Source organism: Taudactylus pleione, unplaced genomic scaffold (assembly GCF_031769625.1).
Source record: "Taudactylus pleione unplaced genomic scaffold, aTauple2 ptg000179l, whole genome shotgun sequence".
Classification (NCBI taxonomy): domain Eukaryota; kingdom Metazoa; phylum Chordata; class Amphibia; order Anura; family Myobatrachidae; genus Taudactylus; species Taudactylus pleione.
Window position 1 is genome coordinate 6,316,054 of NW_028284581.1, and position 20,977 is coordinate 6,337,030.

Here is a 20,977-nt window from a genome sequence, read left to right on the forward strand (position 1 = left end):
CGAGAGAGAGCGAGAGAGAGAGCGAGAGAGAGCGAGAGCGAGCGAGACAGCGAGAGAGAGACAGAGAGACAGACAGAGAGAGAAACAGACAGAGAGAGAGACAGACAGACAGACACAGACAGCGAGAGAGAAAGAGAGAGACAGACAGCGAGAGAGAGAGAGACAGACAGCGAGAGAGAGAGAGAGAGAGACAGACAGCGAGAGAGCGAGCGACAGCGAGAGAGCGAGCGAGACAGCGAGAGAGCGAGCGAGACAGCGAGCGAGACAGCGAGAGAGACAGCGAGCGAGACAGCGAGAGAGACAGCGAGCGAGACAGCGAGCGAGACAGCGAGACAACGAGAGAGAGAGCGAGACAGCGAGAGAGAGAGCGAGACAGCGAGAGAGAGAGCGAGACAGCGAGAGAGAGAGCGAGACAGCGAGAGAGAGCGCGAGACAGCGAGAGAGAGCGCGAGACAGCGAGAGAGAGCGCGAGACAGCGAGAGAGAGAGCGAGACAGCGAGAGAGAGAGCGAGGCAGCGAGAGAGAGAGCGAGGCAGCGAGAGAGAGAGCGAGAGAGAGAGCGAGACAGCGAGCGAGAGAGCGAGACAGCGAGCGAGAGAGCGAGACAGCGAGCGAGAGAGCGAGACAGCGAGAGAGAGAGCGAGACAGCGAGAGAGAGAGCGAGAGAGAGAGCGAGACAGAGAGCGAGACAGAGAGAGAGAGACAACGAGAGAGAGACAACGAGAGAGAGACAACGAGAGAGAGAAGACATAGTTGAGAGAAAATATAAAAACGATGACTGGCTAGAAGAAATATGATGCCAAAAAAACTGGTTCAAATGAAAAATATTATACATACAAACACATATGTACAGTACATACATAAACACCTATATAAGAATTCTACAAAGTCCCCTAAGTTAGACATGCCAGAGAAACATGTCTGACTCGGGACAGTCTCAAGTTGATAAATATGCCCTTAATTGAGATGAGAAAACCAAAACGTGCGATGCCACAGTTTCAAATATAGCCTCAAAGGGGGAAAAGATATTTCCTTCAAATATTGCAGTTCAAAACAATTAATCTGAAAAAGTACCATTTACATATAAGAACGATAAATTTGATGTTCAGTTTTACCTGTAATTTAACTGTAAGCTTATTTTTTCGAGCTCTTACCTACTGGCATAGATGCATTTACTACCAATTGTAATGCTACTAGAAGCCTGTGAATGAGGGCATGCTCGTGGCATCCATTCACTGACGGGAAAGGGCTGGGGGAAGCCAGTGATGGAGGGCTGGGCTTTACCCCCAGCTTGACGTTATTTGGAGGCGTGCCAAGCGCCAAATAACGTAATGTAGGGGGCGTGGCCTATGGCAATGAGGCCACGCCCCCAAATGTAGTCGCGCTCGATTGCAGGGCCCTGCTTACCGGGCCGGCACAGGGTGCTCAGATCCCTGGAGCCGACCCTGCTTAGAGTTGCCGTGAAAACAATGCTGATGCACTAGGGCGCCGTGATTCAAATAAGTTTGGGAACCACTGCATCAGACACATTAGAATTCTAGTAAGTTTAAGCCACATCTTACCATCATGTAGCTGGAAAGCCAATGTTGTGATTTTCTGTGTTACAATCATCAAGGGACTGTAACAGAGGAACATGTTGCCATGAGACACAGATTATAGAAAGCTTCAACACCACATACAGTCAGGTGCATAAATATTTGGACATTGACAGAATTTTCATATTTTGGCCTCTATTCACCACCACAATGGCTTTGAAATGAAACAAACAAGATGTGCTTTAACTGCAGACTTTCAGATTTAATTTGAGGGTAATTACATCCAAATCAGGAGAACGGTGTAGGTATTACAACGGTTTCTATATGTGCCTCTCACTTTTTAAGGGGCCAAAAGTAATGGGACAAACTAAACAATCCTAAATCTAACTTTCACTTTTTAATACTTTGTTGCAAATCCTTTGCAGGCAATTACAGCCTGAAGTCTGGAACGCATAGACATCACCAGACGCTGGATTTCATCCCTGGTGATGCTCTGCCAGGCCTCTACTGCAAATGTCTTCAGTTCCTGCTTGTTCTTGGGGCATTTTCCCTTCAGTTTTGTCTTCATCAAGTGAAATGCTTGCTCAAATCGGATTCAGGTCAGGGGATTGACTTGGCCATTGCATAACATTCCACTTTTTAGCCTTAAAAAACTCTTTGGTTGCTTTTGCAGTATGCTTCGGGTCATTGTCCATCTGCGCTGTGAAGCGCCATCCAATAAGTTCTGAAGCATTTGACTGAATATGAGCATGTAATATTGCCTGAAACACTTCAAAATTCATTCTGCTGCTTTTGTCAGCATTCACATCATCAATAAATACAAGGGAACTAGTTCCATTGGCAGCCATACATGCCCACGCCATGAAACTACCACCACCATGCTTCACTGATGAGGTGGTATGTTTTGGATCATGAGCAGTTCCTTTCCTTCTCCATACTCTTCTCTTCCCATCACTCTGGTACAAGTTGATCTTTGTCTCATTTGTCCATAGGATGTTGTTCCAGAACTGTAATGGCTTTTTTAGATGTTATTTGGCAAACTCTAATCTGGTCTTCCTGTTTTTGAGGCTCACCAATGGTTTACATCTTGTGGTGAACCATCTATATTCACTCTTTTGAAGTCTTCTTGTCATTGTTGACTTTGACACATATACACCTACCTCCTGGAGAGTGTTCTTGATTTGGCCAACTGTTGTGAAGGGGTTTTTCTTCACAAGGGAAATAATTCTTCTGTCATCCACCACAGTTGTTTTCCGTGGTCTTCCGGGTCTTTTGGACCCGGAAAACCACAGGTCTTTCTTTTTAAGAATGTTCCAAACAGTTGATTTGGCCACACCTAATGTTTTTGCTATCTCTCTGATGGGTTTGTTTTGATTTTTCAGCCTAATGATGGCTTGCTTCACTGATAGTGACAGCTCTTTGGATCTCATATTGAGTCGACAGCAACTGATTCCAAATGCAAATGTCACACCTAGAATCAACTCCAGACCTTTTACCTGCTTAATTGATAATTAAATAATGAGGGAATTGCCCACACCCGTCCATGAAATAGCTTTTGAGTTGATAGTCCCATTACTTTTGGCCCCTTAAAAAGTGGGAGGCACATATAGAAACCGTTGCAATTCCTACACTGTTCACCTGATTTGGATGTAATTACCCTCAAATTAAATCTGAAAGTCTGCAGTTAAAGCACATCTTGTTTGTTTCATTTAAAAGCCATTGTGGTGGTGAATAGAGGCCAAAATATGAAAATTCTGTCAAATGTCCCAATATTTATGCCCCTGACTGTATAAAAAAATATTTATTCAGTTACTGTTTTATTCACAGTCTTTTGTGGAGTTTTAATTGATCCAGTCAACATAACAAGGAAATAAAACAGTTTAAAATAAGGATTCACCTCTATAATTTTTACGCGTAATGAAGTACTGACATATTAATAAATAGCAGCATTGGTGGTAAAGAAAGTCATTATAATGCTACAAATGGCACTCTCTGCCAAAGCAATGAATCAGGGAAACCAGATTTCATTCATACAAAACCTAATAACGGGAGATTATAAGTTTCCCCAAAATAAATAGGTTTACTGCCCTATGCATATGGCTACATGTTACAGAGCATTTCCAATTTAAAAATCAGCATAGATAAAATAGATAAAGATTTACCTCTGCTCTGTTACGAAAAGTAATTAAGTGAGAGGTTCCCAAACTCCGCCATTACAGTCCATGTTTTAAGGCTATCCATGCTTGAGCACAGGTGACTAAATCAGTACCTCAGTCAATATGATTTAGCAATCTGGACTCAAGCATGGATATCCTTAAAACCTGGACTGTAATGGTGGAGCTTTGGAACCTCTGCATTAAGGGAATGCTAAGTGAAAGTTTAGATCAGCTTGTGAGACTACACGCATAACGGCTTTAACCAGTCATACAGGTGGAAAACTCAGGCAGGAATGTCTACATTGGAGAAACAAAGGATTAATGAAGCAACATCAAAGAGATTACAGGGTTGGCATTACACTTAACTAATGGTGCATACACATGGTCAGATTTGTTGGCAGATATGAACGATAACGATTTTAGAAAATCTGACGTGGGCCTGCAACGATGAACGATGAACGATGCGCGTTCCCACATATCAGATAACGATATCTGACACAGTCTGTGTTTGCAGTCAGATTTTGATGACTTCATTCATTTTAATACTGTCTGAAATTGTTCAATCATTGGTAAAAATCGCTCAATCGTTCATCTGACAGATCGGACCATGTGTATGCACCATAAGACCCCTCCTTGTGATGGTTTAGAAATTATTGCTAGACTTATTTATTCCTTAACATATTACATACAAGTGAGAAAGTATAAACACTTACCCAGAAAAATCAGTGGTGAGGATGCCATAATTAAATACATACACTCTGTTAATCTGGCACAGTGTCAGATACCCCATAGCCATTATGAAAGAGTACCTGAAAAATGTAAGCAATAAAAATAAAACTCAAAATAATTATTTACCAGTCATGCAATAGACATTTATTTTTGTATCTAACCCATAACCCAAATAAGAGTTACGGTAGACTTACCTTTGTTAACTCTTTTTCTTCGAGGTGCATATGGTCCACAGGGATACCATAGGGGAAAATGTGGTTAGAGTGATCCAGGCACCAAACCGTTAAGCTTTCAGCTCCCAGGATGCCTCAGGTCCTCCTCCACATATACCCCGCCCCGGGCCACAGGCATTCAGTTTTGTAAACAAGCCCAAGGCAGGAGAAGGAAAGAGGCGAGGGAAAGACAATGTACACCAGAAACACTCTCACACAAGATGAGGGAATCCGTGACCGAAACAAAAATTACCCAATGCAGCCAAGTGCATCAGAGTGGGTGCCCTGTGTAACCTATGGACCTCGAAAAAAAAAAAAAAAAGAGTTAACAAAGGTAAGTCTACCATAACGCTTATTTTCTTCTTCAGGGTCCATAGGGATCCACAGGGATACCATGGGGATGTCCTACAGCAGTTCCCCTAAGGAAGAACCCCCCCCCCTGCCCAAAGGAAGCATCCTGGGAGGCAAAAGTGTCAAAGGCGTAAAATTAAAGAAAGGTGTAGACAGAAGACCATATGGCCGCCTTGCACAATTGTTCAGCAGAGGCACCACAACGAAACACTGATGATGGTCCCACAGACCGGATAGAATGTGCTGTCACAGTGTTTGGAACAGGGAGATCAGCCTGCGTGTAAGCGATAGAGATTGTCATACGCAACCACCGAACCAGCCTCATTGTGAAAACCATATAACACAAAAAGAGCATCTGATTTTCTAAAAGAGTTTGTACGATCCACACAGATACGGAGAGCACGAACCACATCCAGGGAGGCTTCACTTACAGAAAGGTCTGAAGGCTGGGAAACTGGAACCACAATCTCTTCATTTACATGAAAACGGGACACTACCCTAGGTAGGTGACCCGCCCGTGTACAGAGGACAGCTCTATTCTGGTGAAAAATCAAAAAGAGGGAGCGACAAGAGAGCGCTGCCAAATCAGAGACTCTGCGTGCAGAAGAAATAGCGATGAGAAAAAGTGTCTTCACTGTCAACCAGTTCAAATCTACTGAATCCAGAGGTTCAAATGGGGGAGCATTGAGAACCAAAGACAAATCCCACGGTGTCACCAGTGGGACAAAGGGTGGCTGAACTCTGAGAACATCCGGCAGAGAAGCGATCCTTCACTGGAACCAAACTGACAGCGCAGAAACATGTACTCTCAGAGGGGCCAGGTGGAGACAGAGGTCTAAACTAGCCCAGAGAAAGCAAGTACCCGGGAAACCCTAAAAACCTTAGGGTAAAACTTTTTGTGGCAACACCATTGACCAAAAAAGTGCCAAACTCTGTAATAGATGAGGGCAAAGGAAGGCTTTCGCGCCCTAAGCATCGTCTGAATCACAGAGCTGGAGAAAACTTTGGCTCTTAAGATGGAAGACTCGAGAGCAACGCCGTCAAAGACAGACAATGTAAGTCCGCATACAGACAGGAACCCTGCGCTAACAGATCCGGCCATAGAGGAAGGAAACGGAGTGTCTATGGATAGATTCCATATGTCGGTGAACCAATGGCGCCTGGGCCAAGCAGGAGCTACTAGTATTACTGTGCCACCTTCCTGCTTGACAGTTGGGTGGAGGGAAATCGGAGGAAAGAGGTAAAGCTATCTTGGAGTCCCACCTCACTGCCAGCGCGTCCACAAAGGCAGCTGAGGGATCTCTGGTCCTGGACCCGTACCTGGGGACCTTGTAGTTGTGACGTGAGGCCATGAGGTCTACGAAGTAACAAGGGTAAGGGAAGGGGATATCATTGCACAGGCAAGTATCACAATACTGTAACAAAAGTAATACTGAAACCACTATTCCTATCATATAATTCTGTAACCAGACATAGGTTGACCTGGACAGTGGTGGTGCTCACTAGAGTTATATACAAATGAAAAATGGATGAAACAAGGAAAGAACTTTGTTTGGTGAGCACTCTTAAAGGGATGAAATTAAATTAAAACATAGAATTAAAATACCATGTAAAAACATACAAAAATCTCTAGACATCAAAAAATTACAGTCTAGAGAAAATCATCAAAATAGAAACTTAGAAGTAATATATTTTGAATTTATAATTGGTCCTTGAAAGGACTGATGAGATCTAGGTAGATGTGAGGTATGAGTGCCTCCTTGATCTCAATCTAATGGTGAAAATATTAAATACAAATCAATAAAACTACATGTACAGCTTAAATAGCACAAATTATGGTACGTCAAGTTCAGCATTTATAACGGTACCTCAGGTACCTCAACATAGGAAGGTTATTTCTTGAGAGAAAATCAGAAAAGTCTTGGTAAAAGAACTGCTACTACCAATTCTGCTGCTTCTCACTTAGCCTTGTGGCCATCTATGAGGAGTGAGAGATTTGTAGAGATCAGTTTTCCCATAGAAATAACAGAGTGACAAGCACGTTCCTCAGTCTTTTGTTTCTGCTTTTGGATGTCTTACTAGAAGTATCGAACAACCAATGAGAGAACTACTCAGCTGAGAGTCAAGGTAGAGAAACTGCCACTGCTAATTCTGCTGCTACTCACTTAGCTTAGCAGCCATCTATGTGGTGTGAGAGATTTGCAGTGGTCAGTTTACACTTTCAAACAACAGAGTAATAGGTACTGTACATTCCTCAGTGTTTCCTTTCTACTTTTGAAAGTCTTGCTGAAAGCATCGGACTTCCAATGAGAGAATTACTCCTCTGAGATAGTTTCCATTAATAGAGGTAAAGATCAATAAAGAATTTGTTTCGAATCAAAATAGTAATCTTGTGTCCAATGTCAGGTGCTGTCATGTAATCAGACACTAAAAGGTAGATTCAATATGTGAGCAAAAAGTCCGTGCTGGACTTTTCGCTCCATATCGGAGGTTTGAGTGGGATAAAGTATCGGGCGCACCGCTGCTTTATCCCCGTATTCAATTTGAAATCTGCGAAAACGGGACCCAGCGGAAAGGTATCGGGAAAAAATTGGGAATTTTCGTGAAAGCATCCAGGGACCCCCCTAATGATATCCTGACATGGGGGATCATTATGGGTACCCCTGTTTTGGCCTGCGGAAGGTAAGTATGTTTTATAAATAGAAGCGGCAGGTGTTTTTTCCCGACAGGGAGAAATGGGTGAAGAAGAGCACTTAGGGGGGGGGGGGGGTTACAAGAAAAAACTAGGCTCATCAAATTTGGGGTACATGAAAATTGGTGCAAGACCCTAAGGTGCATTTTGAAAATTCTTCAAAAATGCACCTGCCGCTACCACCCGCATTCTTTAAAACATCTGTCGCATACTTGGGGACCCCCCCTGAATTTATTTCGTTAGTTAAAAATTTGTTACCCATATTTTTTTTTTTAAACCCCAAAATGGAACTAATTTTTTTTGGGGTGTCCCTATTTTTTTTTTAAAAACTGTTTTTTGACACAGTTAATTTTAAGGGGGCATTCCCAAGAGTGCAGGCTATTTTTTTTTAAGCCTGCACCCCTAAATCCCAATTCTGCACTTTTTTTCACCAGCAAAAGGCTGGCGAAAAATTATCCCCGTTTTTCAACATTGACTTTTCGCACCGGCGAAAAGTTAATGTAATTGGATACGGATGTTGGAAATATGGGACTATTCACCCCATACTGAATATGGCCCTAATCATTCAAACAAAATGAAGGTGGGAGGACGAGGACCTCAAATAATGTTGCAAAATATATCCAAGCAGCATACCTTTTTGTTACAAATTGATCTTAATAGTAGGTGGTTCCTGAATGCTTACATTTCTCATAGCTATCACAGGAACTAAACCTTGCCTCTGTCTGACATAATGCTTAGTCAAAGACAAGAGAGGGATGATATAAGCTGAGACTGTAGACTCAATAGTCATCATATGAGTACAATTTTATCCTTCCCCATCATATAAGCTCCATATAGCAAATTAGCTGTGATAAATATTAATCAATCAATTGCTGAGATAGACAAACTCAGTAACATATGCACATTATCTGATAGTATTCATTTGTTGTAAAAGACACATGCAATTTAGCAACCAAATTGTTTCTAAAGCAGGTTTCAGAGATCCATTAGAAATACATTGATGTATATTCTCTACTTTGATGTCTTAGAAAGACGAGTGTGTTGATGATCTAAAAGGAACAATTTAACGTCTACTATAGTATATATGTTAATGCCGATCTCAATAATAAAGTGCTAGTGTGGTGTGCAAACACATCATCATATATTGCAAATGTTCCTTTTTGGCAGCATAATGTAAAGTGTCTGTGCATAAATAAGTTTTACTGAGGTAGATGAAATCACAAGGCATGCATACATTACCCGCTGGTTATATCAAACTACTGCTTGTGAAAGAGCAACTCAGTAAGTGAGCTCCCACCTAAACGGTGCAAGATTGCAACATAAACAAATAAAATATGAATAAAAAGATACATACTTGATGTAGGGGTGTCTCGTATTGCGCAGTTATTTTTTGATGTCTAGAGATTTTTGGATGTTTTTACATGGTATAACAGATAGAAATAAAAGTTATATTTAAATTTAATTTCATCGCTTTAAGAGTGTTCACCAAACAAAGTTCTTTCCTTGTTTCCTCCATTTGCCAAGAGGTCTACGTCTGGTAGGCTTCATTTGTTCACCAGGAGTTGAAGACCCCTGGGTGGAGAGCTCACTCTCCAGCGTGTATGTCCTGATGACTTAGGATCTCCGCTTCCCAGTTGAGGACTCCCGGTATGAATATTGCAGAGATAGCCGGAAGATGATGTTCTGCCCAGATCAGAATGTTTGTCACTTCCCTCATGCCTGCCTGACTTCACGCGCTTCCCTGATGATTGAAATAGTCTACCGTGGTCGCGTTGTCAAACTGGATCTGGACCGGCCTGTCTTGGAGTAGGTCCTGTGCCAAGATAAGCGATTTGCATACTGCATGAAGTTCCGGGATGTTAATGGGCAGGTGACTTTCCTAATTTGTCCATCTTCTCTAAAAGGTAAGATGACCTGTCACCGCCCCCCCCCCCCCCATCCACAAATACTGGCGTCCGTGGTGAGAAGCACCCAATTTGGAATCCAGATGAGCCTTTTGTAGCCACCACGAGAGAGAGTGAGACGAATCTCCGGAGTGACAAGGATCCTCTGGGACCATATTAAATAATACTGCCCGTTCCACCAGGAGGTAATTGTCGCAGAGGCCTGGAGTGGAACTGAGCATATTCCACCATGTCGAAGGTGGATACCATTGACCCCAGGACCTGCAAAGCTGATAGAATGGATACCCTTCGCTTGCAGAGCAATTTGTATACCCGCAATAATAGGGTCAAAATCTTGTTTCCTGGCAGAAACACCCTTTGTGCCTGCGAATCCAGAAGGGTCCCCACATGTACCATCCGCTGTATTGGAGAAAGACAGGATTTTTTCCAATTGACATCCAGCCGTGCATCTGTAGGCAGGCAATGGTCAGTTGGAGATGGTGTTGTAGAACAGCTGGACACTGTGCCAAAATCAGAAGATCGTCCAGGTATGGCAGTATTCTGACTCCCTGGCACCTGAGTTAGGCCGTCATAACCGCCATTATTTTGGTGAAGACCCGAGGGGCCGTTGATAGACCAAAGGGCAGTGCCTGAAATTGGTAATGTTGTTGCAGGACAGCAAACCATAGAAATTGTTGGTGGGATGGCATAATAGGCACATGCAGATACGCATCCTGAATGTCTAGGGAAGCCATAAAATCCCCAGGTTCCATCACCAAACGGAACTTGGGTACACGGATAAATTTGAGGGTTTTCAGATTTAGAATAGCACGAAGAGATCCATTTGGTTTCTGAACCAAAAATAGATTGCAATAATAACCCCTTCCTTGTTGAACCACAAGGAACCAGGATTATCACCCCTGCCCACAGCAGTGAGTAAATGGCCTCTTGGAGGGCCAAGGCATTGATAGAATCAGATGGGGAAGTTGTGCAAAAAAACTTCTGGGGAGGATGCCTCCGGAAGGTGAGGGCATACCCCTGAGAGACCACTTCTCGGACCCAGACGTCTGTTGTTTCTTGCCAGTAGTCTGCAAAATGAAGAAGTTGGCCTCCCACCCTGGGATCTCCCAGGAGGAGACCCGCCCCATCAGGGAGAGGGTTTGTCGTCTGGCTTAGAAGCTGGACGTCTGACCGGCCAGGACCTCTCAGTTTGCTGCTTGGTGGTCCTGCGCGAACTAGACGGTCTGGAGGAAGGCTGTCCTTTTGCTCTTCCCTGAGGGCGAAAGGACCAAAAAGAGGACTGCCTAGACTTTGATGTAGCGGTTGATGGCAGAACTACAGATTTTGAGGCTGCCAGAGTAGCCACTATCTTATCCAATTCTGCTCCAAAAAGTATGTTTCCATAAAAAGAAAGGATTCCAGAGCCTTATTGGATCCCGCATCTGCTTTCCAGGACCTTAACCAAAGGGCTCTATGGGCAACAACCAAAGCTGCTTTATAAGCCAGGAGCCCAGCATCTATTGCATCTTCTCCCAAATAGGAGGCCGCTTCCCATATGTGGGAGATACAGGTCAGCTGTTCTCTGGTAGTATTTGATAAGAGTATCTTCTAATGCCCCCCGTCCATTCTTCAACAGCCTTGGATACCCAGACCGCAGCCATAGCTGGCCGAGTAACAGCTCCAGACAATGAAAACACTGATTTAAGACATGTCTTTAAGGATCTTTAAGGGAAGATGCTGACGGTATAGGCAACGTAGCACTAAATGTGTCACATGAGAATCCACAGTAGGAGGGACTTCCCACTTAGTACATTCAGTAGGTGGGAAATGATACAAAGATGCTAATCTTATAGTAACATGGAACCGTTTATCTGGGGTACTCCATGCTTCTTCCATAAGTTCAGTGAGCTGCTCAGACTTAGGAAACTCAGCTTTTACCACCTTATGGTGTTTAAACACTGGAGCCTTAGGTCTATGAGCTGGCTCATCATTCTCTATATTTAGGATTGATTTGACCATCCTCACCAAAGAAGGGACATCCACTGTAGAAGGATGGTCCTCCTCTCCTGAGATAGAGCCTGGAGAAGAACCCGGCACATCATCTGACTCCTCCGATGATGCGTCTGAATCTATATGCTGATAAAATGATATCGTCCGCTTAGGCGCTTTAGTGACTACTGGTCTGTTCGCCTGCAACAATTGTTGAAACGCAGCAGTTGACTGAGCCGTACTCTGACTTGAGTGGGCATAAACATCCATCCACGAAGGATGTATAGGGGGACAAACATAGCAGGCTGTAACTACTGTGGGTATCCCATTATGGGAGGCAGCGTGGGAGTAGCCAAACAGTCCACTAGCTGCGTCATAACCTGTGACAAGGAGGACACCCAAGATGGCTCCTGTACAGGGGCTGGTAGATGGGACTGGTGAAGTGTTTCTTTATAACAAACAGCACACAAACCATCCTATATAAAGTCCTCAGGGGACCAGCACCGGGGCCTCAGATACCGCTTTACCCTTATTCTTAGACATAATAAATAAGTGCAAATGTGACTGCCTTTACAAAACAACAATAAATGTGAAGTACAATTAAAAAAAACACACACAAAAAAAATATTCTCCACACACCTGTAGCAAAGGCTTGAGGAGAAATAGTAGTGATAGTTATAACAGTACATGAAATAAAAGCAGTAAAGGCAGTAACAACACAGCAGAGCTAGCAAAAGTCACATACAATGCATACACAATATACTTGCAATGGGCCCTGAATCAACTACTCAAAACAAAAGGCATGGTAGGATTTAGAGCACTGTATAACCTGGCCTCTAAGGAGAGGTATATAGCGAAACTAGACCCAAAACCTCATGATACCAGCAGCTTCAGCACAATGATAGTGGTCGCTATGCATCTCATACAGAGGAAGGTAGGAGGAGCAACCCAGACGCGGGAAAACCTCAGCTGAATCGGTGTCTGGGCTGGGGGAGGGGCTGGCAGGGAGAGCGGGTTACTGGTGTTGCGGCGCCAGCGGGGGTAGATGGAGCAGCAGCACAGGCGTCAATTAAGATGCCTAGTGCTGCTTGCTCTGAAGTAAAAATAAATTAAATAAAACATAAAATAAAAAAGCTTGGAAATGCCTGAGCAGTCCCCCCTGTTATAACGGCGCATCTGAATCCTACAGCACCAAACGACAAAACTGAATGCCTTTGGCCAGGGGAGGGGTATATGTAGAGGAGGACCTGAGGCATCCTGGGAGCTGAAAGCTTAGCAGTTTGGTGCCTGGATCACTCCAACCACATTTTCCCCCATGGTAGCCCTGTGGATCCCTATGGACCCTGAAGAAGAAAAAACATTACAGTGGCTCTCTGTTTATGGAAATTAGTCTGAACAGAGTTTATAAACACTTGTGTGTAAAAGAATGTTTTCATGCCCAGAAAAATAGAATATATACCTGAATGCTAAATTTACACCAACTGGTGATTTCTTCAAACAGCCAATCACACGTGTTTGCCAGTGCTGGCAAACATCATCATCAACTATTTGCACCTGCCCTTGATAACCTGCAAATAACACAGCTTTCTTAAACATAAATGCGTTTTCCCCCCAAGCGTGCCCTAATTGCACTTAGCTCAGCCCACCCAGACACAAGCATGCATGATTGGCAAAACCACAAAAATCTGCATAGGCACATATGCGTGTGCCATGTGGTCTGTGCATGTGCAGAGTGAATACACACAAAATACTATTCTAATTGTAGTACTTACTCTGCATTAGGTCATATATATATATATATATATATATATATACATAAGTTGTGCAGCCAATTTGTAATCCAGAGTTATGAGAGCAGGACTGTAAACAGTGGAGAACACAAATACAGCCACACTTGGGCCCCAGAAGACAAGGAGGGGGTGGTGGTATGAGTTATTCTACATACAGGTCTGTTTTAAGTTTACAAAATGCAAACCTTGAATTGGCCTGTCAACAGGAATCCTCTATCAACTCCACCACAAGATCTTTGCGCATAGGTGTGGTGGGATGTAATAGTCTAAATACTATTACTGCACAGGGACCCTCTTCTGTCTATATTCACAACGGAATGTAAACAGCTTAAGATGTAGGCAAATAATGAATCAGGCACATATAGAAATCGTTGTAATTCCTACACCGTTCACCTGATTTGGATTTAAACACCTCAAATTAAATCTGAAAGTCTGCAGTTAAAGCACATCTTGTATGTTTCATTTCAAAGCCATTGTGGTGGTGAATAGAGGCCAAAATATGAAAATTCTGTCAATGTCCCAATATTTATGCACCTGACTGTATATTTAGCAGCCTGAGATAGTTAAGGCAAATGTAAAATACATTTTCTATTAATAGAATAGGTCTGCAAGGGCAGTTACCGGTCGCCAAGTAAAGCAGTAATTCTACACTCTGACACTTGGGTGTTGTTTGGACTTCTGAAATCATACCAACTAAAATCATGAAATTAAGTCATTTTGTTTGACTCATGATATCAGAGTTCATGTGACATGTTAGATGATGTGGCTGGCAGTTAGAAGGATTTTAGCAAGTAATGTAAAACAATTGTGGGATCCAGGTAGAGGAGAAAATGAGCATTACGTAGTATGGGTTAGAAAAAGTAGGAAAAAAAGGGTGGGTGAGAAAGAGACCAATTATGTGTTTAGGGGAATAATAGAAGGTTAAAGTGTTAAACAATGATAATGAAACAGAGAAATAGGAAGAGGTCCACATATTCCAAATGCCGGAAAAGCTGGTTGAGACGGTCATTTATTATACTATTAATTCATTCCAGTTTTACAGAACAGAACACTCAAAGGGGATGAGTCAATTAAGCTTAAAGTCACATTGTAGCTTTCTGCAATGTGCTTCTGAGGTGCGAGCAAAGAGAAGCAATATTTAGAACCGGTAACATCACACAGAGAAACATCAGACAAGGCTACACTGACACTTTGCGGTTTACTGACTCAAACCAACAGTTGTGGACTCAGAATTCATCCAGTAAAGTGCTGTTAAGCATCTTGAAACACTGAGTATATGAGCTATTAGTCTAAAGCCTTATACTCACTGGACGGACCCAGCGGGGGTACCGGCAATGGCAAACGATGGTGTGGGGGGGTGGAGTGAGACCTTACTACATTCGGTAGCATTACATTGTTAACGATATCCCCATAGTAGTTGCATGTACAGACGACTGGGGATATCGTTAACAACCCGCGGGAGTGCGCATCATTCATCTTTTTAGTGCTTACACACTGGGCGATTTTAACGATATATCACCGATGTCGTTAACATTCATATCGTTCAAATAAATTGTTAAGTGGGTACGGGGCTTTAGAGCATGCTTTAAAAAAATGTGGGATTGGGTGAAGGAGCAGGGAAAACAGAGTAGAATTTGATCTTTTGTAACTTTCTTGAGAAGATAGTAAACAGAAGCATTTGTGCTCTCCACCATACAACCTCTGCAAATAATATTTGTAGAAGTTGGAGAGCGTCTCCCCAATGCGGTCTACACACTTCAATAATAGAGTAGCACAATCATTATATTGGGATTATCTAGAAGTTTATATACATCTGTGCAAAAATTCCAGGTGGAAATTGTGCAAAAAAAACTAAAAACCTTTTAACAAGGGCGCTGTAATGTAATTAAAAATATCACAGCTGTGAAGGAGGTTGTCAATCCTCCTGATTGTATCACAAGGATACTTAGCAAAAGAAAAAAAAAAGGTTGTACACAGCGCTGAACCATAATGATACAAGTAATATCTGCTAGAAATATATAAAAATTGAATATAGCTCAATAAAAAAATGCACATATAAAAAATTAACAGGAGAAAAAATTCACTGGATTCAATAACATATGAAAATATAAATCAAGCCGCAGAGATTGATTACACACACACATATTATATATATATATATATATATACACATACATATACACACACACATCTATATATATACATATACACACACACAATAATTAAAAATATCTATATATCAATTGACATTTATAATATGAAATCATAATGGTACTTATTGACAAACATTTAAGCACGGATGTATATATATTCATACTCACACATCCGTGCGCATAGGCAAATTATAATTAAAACACTATAAATCAACAAAAAGATGATAATTATTGAATAAATAATAAACAAAGCTTAAAATTAAAAACAATTCTACACAAAAAAAATCCAATTTATAAGACAGAATTAAGTTCTAAGCTTTCATTAAGTCCTTCAAGATGAAGGGAGCCCAACCTAAACATCCCAAATGTTTCTTGTTTACAGAGTTTATCGAATCTTATCCCCCCTCAAATATTGAGGGGGAATTGTTTCCAAACCAACCAACTTAAGACACTTCGGATCTGCACCATGGACTTCACTGAAATGCCTGGATACACTAGGTTTCTGATATTGATTTATGATGTTCCTACTATGTTCCATAAAGCGAAACTTTAAAGTTCTCGTGATTCGACCAACATAGACCAAATTAGTCACATTTTAACATATATATGACAAATTTAGAGTCGCAATTAATAAAGATTTGAGTTCATATATCCTATCTTCACTTTTATAATATATGGATTTAGTATTATTAGCCACAAATTGGCAGGTCGTACATCTTGAGTTGCCACATTTAAAAAAGCCTTTTGGCCTATTTGTTAGCCAATTGCTTGTAGTCAAATTATGTTTCTCCACAGATTAAAAAAATCTGGGTGCCAACAAAGTCTTCAAAGATTTGTTCTTTTTATAAAAAACTACAGGTTTCTTAGGTATACATTTCTTTAAAATATTATCACGTTTAAGAATGTTGTAATTTTTGTTGATAATTTTTCTAATTTCCAGAGAAGAACTGTTATATTTAGAAATAAAGGCCGGCCAGGTCTGTTGGTCTCCTGTGTATCTTTAGAGGAATTATTCAAACTCCTCTTTCTAAATATGTGTTTGCTTGAACCTGCCAAGAGAGAGGATCTAACTACCAATCTAACTTCTTCTAAAGCCCTGGTTAGAAGATCTTCTGGATACCCCCGATCTCTAAAGGAATTGAGGAGAATAGTAACATGAGTTTCAAAGGTCTCTAAATCCGTACAATTACGTCTAATTCTCATTAATTGCCCCTTGGGGACATTTTTCTTCCAAGGTAGATGGTGTGCACTGGAAAAGTGAAGGTAAGAATTGGTGTTAACCTCTTTTTGATAATTTGAACATATAATATGCATATCGATCACACTGAGGGTCACGTCCAGGAAGACAATAGAGTCCCTATGAAAAGTGTATGTGAAAGATAGATTGAAAGAATTAGTGTTAAGGGAATCAATGAAAGATAAAGCTGTGTCTAACTCCCTGTCACAAATAATAAAAAGGGCATCAATGTAGGGGCCATAGAAGACCAGGTTCACACCAAACACCCCCCCCCCCACATGGCGCTCTTCGAAAACCCCATGTAGAGGTTGGCATAGCTGGGTGCGAACCTGGTCCCCATGGCTGTACCCCATGAGCTGTAAATAAAGTGTGTCCAGAAATAAAAAATAGTTGTGAGAAAGTATAAACCGGATAGAAGAGAGTATGAAATTCCTATATTGGTCAGCAAGATCACCATGGTTGTTTAAAATGGTAAATAGCTGATAAACCCAATTCATGTGGAATATTAGTATATAATGGAGGAGACATCCAATGTGAGAAAGGCAGAAGACATTTTCCATAGGATATCTTGAACAAAAGTGAGAAAATGTGTAGTGTCTTTAATATCTGATCTTAGCTTACCAACATAGGGTTGGAGAAAGTGTCATCCAATTAGAATCTACACCACAGATGATAGGTCACCCAGGGGGTAAGATGAAGAATTTGTGGATCTTGGGGAGGTGATAGTATATGGGAACTGAAGGGTCTGGGTGATGAAGAAATCTCCATTATTCCCTGGAAATGACCCCCGTGGAGACCACTGAATCAAGAAGAGAAATTAATTCTGAAAGAAAGGGAGAAGTGGGATCCCCATCCAGAATCTGGTAGAACTATGGATCCTGGAGTTGCCTGGAAGGCCTCTTCCAGGTAATCTTCCCTGCTCTGGATGACGATACCACCCCCCTTGTCAGCCTCTTTGATAAATGATGGTGTTGCCCTCCATCAATTCCGTAAGGGCCTTCTTTTCCCACTTGTTGAGATTGGATTTATAATGAACATTATTTTTATTTACGTTCACATGTTTACTGCACAGATGTTTAAAGTCATTTAAGTGACCTTAAAGAAACAGTCTATATTGGCACTTGTGGCACTTACAGGAAAAAATTCAGATTTTGTTTTAAATAGAGACCCCGATCTGTTAGTATCAAAAGTTTGGATGGATTGAACAACTGTATCATCTTGTATGTTACTAGCCTCCCAAAGGTATTCCAAATGTTTTAGACCAATGGAATCTAGAATGATTGGCATAGAGGTTACTTCCCCTTTTTTGGGATTTTTACATGTAAAATATCGTTTTCTGCATAAAGATATGATAAATCTATTTAATTCAACAAAGAGTTCAAAAATATTTGGGCTCGTTGTGGGCGAAAATTTCAATCCTTTTTCCAATAAAGATATTTTACTACTAGTTAATTTTTTAGAAGGTGGAAATTGTGCAATAGAAGTCTATCTTTTGGATCTAGCTAAAATATGGCATATGTTGACAGCATACCTAGTAGATCTTCTTCTAAGGCCAGCTATGTTCTGGTGACCGCTTTAGTGTGGCTAAGAACTGCTTGTGTCAATTGCCTCACTAACCAATATTTGTGTGAAAGATCTCCCTAGCATGTCACTATAAATCTATTTGCTTGCAATAACCACTAGTACCAGAAAAAAAAAAAGAGTTTTACCTGTAACAGTTGTTTTTCTCTTAAGTCTATCTCTGCTTACGGACACTCGGATGCCGCCAGGATATCAGCTTGGGTAGTAAGGGTTTATTCACTAAATCAGGTCTAATCAGATATAATGCAATATATTAGGCGTTTCCCAAACCTCGTCCTCATGGCCCAATCAAAGTCCAGGTACTTAAGATATCCACGCGTGACCACAGGTTGCTTAATTATTACTTCAGTGAGTTTAATTTACCCACCTGTGCTGAAGCAGGAATAACCAAAATGCCTGGACTGAGAGTGGGCCAGGAGGACTGGGTTTGGGAAACACTGTACTAGGCAATAGAACATAATATGAATGTGTGTAAAAGTTATTATAATATTGATATACGCCACATTATCAAAACCAAAATGGTGAATCTCCAGTACTGCAAACTCTAGTAAGTACTATAATTCAAGTATTACAGCTGCTGCACAACTGTGCTTCTCTGAGCATGCACAAACAGAGAGGGACTCTATGAGATGTCAACTGGAAGGCTGGGGACAGCAGGTAGAAGAGAAGTGGCAGTTGGTAAGTGACAGTTGGTCTGAGGTATGTGTAATAGAGAAGGCTCTCCCTCACATACAAAGGAAAAGGAAGCAGGAGTGATCAGCCCCTGAGACGGCGCTTAAAGCAGGCGAAAGTGTACACTGGCAAGAGGCTGAAGGTTCAGAGTAAAGCCTGCAGCCATCTTTGCAGCCGTCTTTAAGGAGGGATCAGAAGATGTAGACGACAGATGCTGCGGATGGCCCCCTGAAGCTACAGTTATAAGCAGAGTGTTTGCATCAACTGAGAAGCCAAGCAACCACCACCCAGCTCCTAACAACTGGGGAAGAATCATCCTCTCTTCCTGACACTGAGAAACTGGGACCAGGTCTGTTTAATATCTCGCCATACTCTACACCTAGTCACACTCCCCTCTCATCTAGTCAAAGGACAGCAGCAAAGGGCTTGACAGACTACAGGGGAGATGCACTAAGCCTTGGAGAGAGATAAAGTGGAGAGAGATAAAGTACCAACCAATCAGCTCCTGTCATGTTACAGGCTGTGTTTGAAAAATGATAGGTAGGAGCTGATTGGTTGGTACTTATTCTCTCTCCACAGCTTAGTATATTTCCCCCTAAAAGTCCCAGCACAGTATTGTGCATCCAGGGGAGAGTAGTTCTAGCACATAACTAAAAAGAATAGATAACCTCTTACAGCGCAGCCTCAGGTCTGTAGTGTTCATAAGTATTACTTGTAATTAGATCATCTTACTACGCTGCAGCTATTCATAACTGACAACCTCATTTATCAACGAGTTTACAACTCAAAACTAGTTATAAATATTACTTTTTATGATAAATGGTGATCCAACCAATCAGTTCCCGACTGTCATTTTTCTAACAGTTGACAGTTGGGAGCTGATTGGCTGAGCACCATTTATCATAAAAAGTAATATTTATCACTAGTTTTGAGTGATAAACTCGTTGATAAATGAGGCTGAGTATTTACAATAGTATTAGGCAGCCACTTAGAGACAGAACAAAAGGATCCAAAGGGAACAGTCCTGCACCAGAGTGTTCAATCAATGTAATCAATAATACATACAGTATAAAAACAAAGCGCCAGGCACCCTGTATACTTAAGTGCCTGACGCTTCATTTATGCACTGTACTGGTCATATGACTGTAGTTATGGGGAGTCAATTAATGTGTGTAAGCTTTCTATGATGATTGTTGCTTTAATAGAGAAGATATCTTTTGTGACACTTTAAAAGTGGTTATAGGTGTTTTTTTGAAAGGGTGAAATGTCCTGTTTTTGGCCTCCTATTATTACAGCCCTCAACACCAATAAGAGTTTACAAAATAGTTTGACAAAGAAGATCCCCTGTCCCACATTGGGAATATACAGTGAAGCTACTTTAATTGGCAAATGGTTTATCGTCAAAGTGAGGACAACATGTCTCTTGGTTGTCTGAAATCTAAGTCTATGGCTACAGGGGCTGTACTATGTAATTTGCTGGTAGGTTGTGCCCATTAATCCTGGATGTGTATATTTTCTCTGTTGTAGTATGTTGTACGCCTTATGAGTATGCCTTATCAGTATACTACAGTACTAGGGTGTGCTTCTGTGGGTAGTAGAGCCTGTTCACACTTAAGGACAGTATTTGGAATAAAGGCCGGTCTAGTGTCTAGTGTGTACTGGTCTAGTGTCTAGTGGGTACTGACCTTGTAAGCGACTGGATCTAACATAGGCAAGTGCGTACACACTTATCGATGCCGGCAGTGACGGCAGGGGCTATGCAGCATGGCCCGTGCTAACGATGTCGCCCATGACGACATGCGGGAGAGCGCATAGTCAGCGACATAGCGGGTACACCCTAGACGATGTGCCCGATATGTCAGACGACATATTGTTTATAGTGTACCCTAATTTAATGCAATGGCTCTGGTTGTTATTTGTTACCAGTAAAGAGGATTAGGCAGAGGGTTTGCAAGTATAGGAAAAAAGCAATGTTGTGGCAGGGAAGTAATCAGGCC

General features: G+C 41.7%; 1 protein-coding gene across 2 annotated transcripts in view; it reads right to left on the reverse strand.

Moving 5' to 3' along the window:
- The window catches only part of MBOAT1 (membrane bound glycerophospholipid O-acyltransferase 1), an 84,324-nt gene that overhangs the window by 33,920 nt on the left and 29,427 nt on the right, over nucleotides 1–20,977 (reverse strand). For both annotated transcript variants that reach the window (XM_088475849.1, XM_088475850.1), the window contains exons 4-5: nucleotides 4,405–4,500; nucleotides 1,563–1,618 (exon numbers count right to left, since the gene is read on the reverse strand). In XM_088475849.1, coding sequence (XP_088331975.1) covers nucleotides 1,563–1,618; nucleotides 4,405–4,500 — 152 coding nt within the window. The remainder of the gene's footprint in view (nucleotides 1–1,562; nucleotides 1,619–4,404; nucleotides 4,501–20,977) is intronic.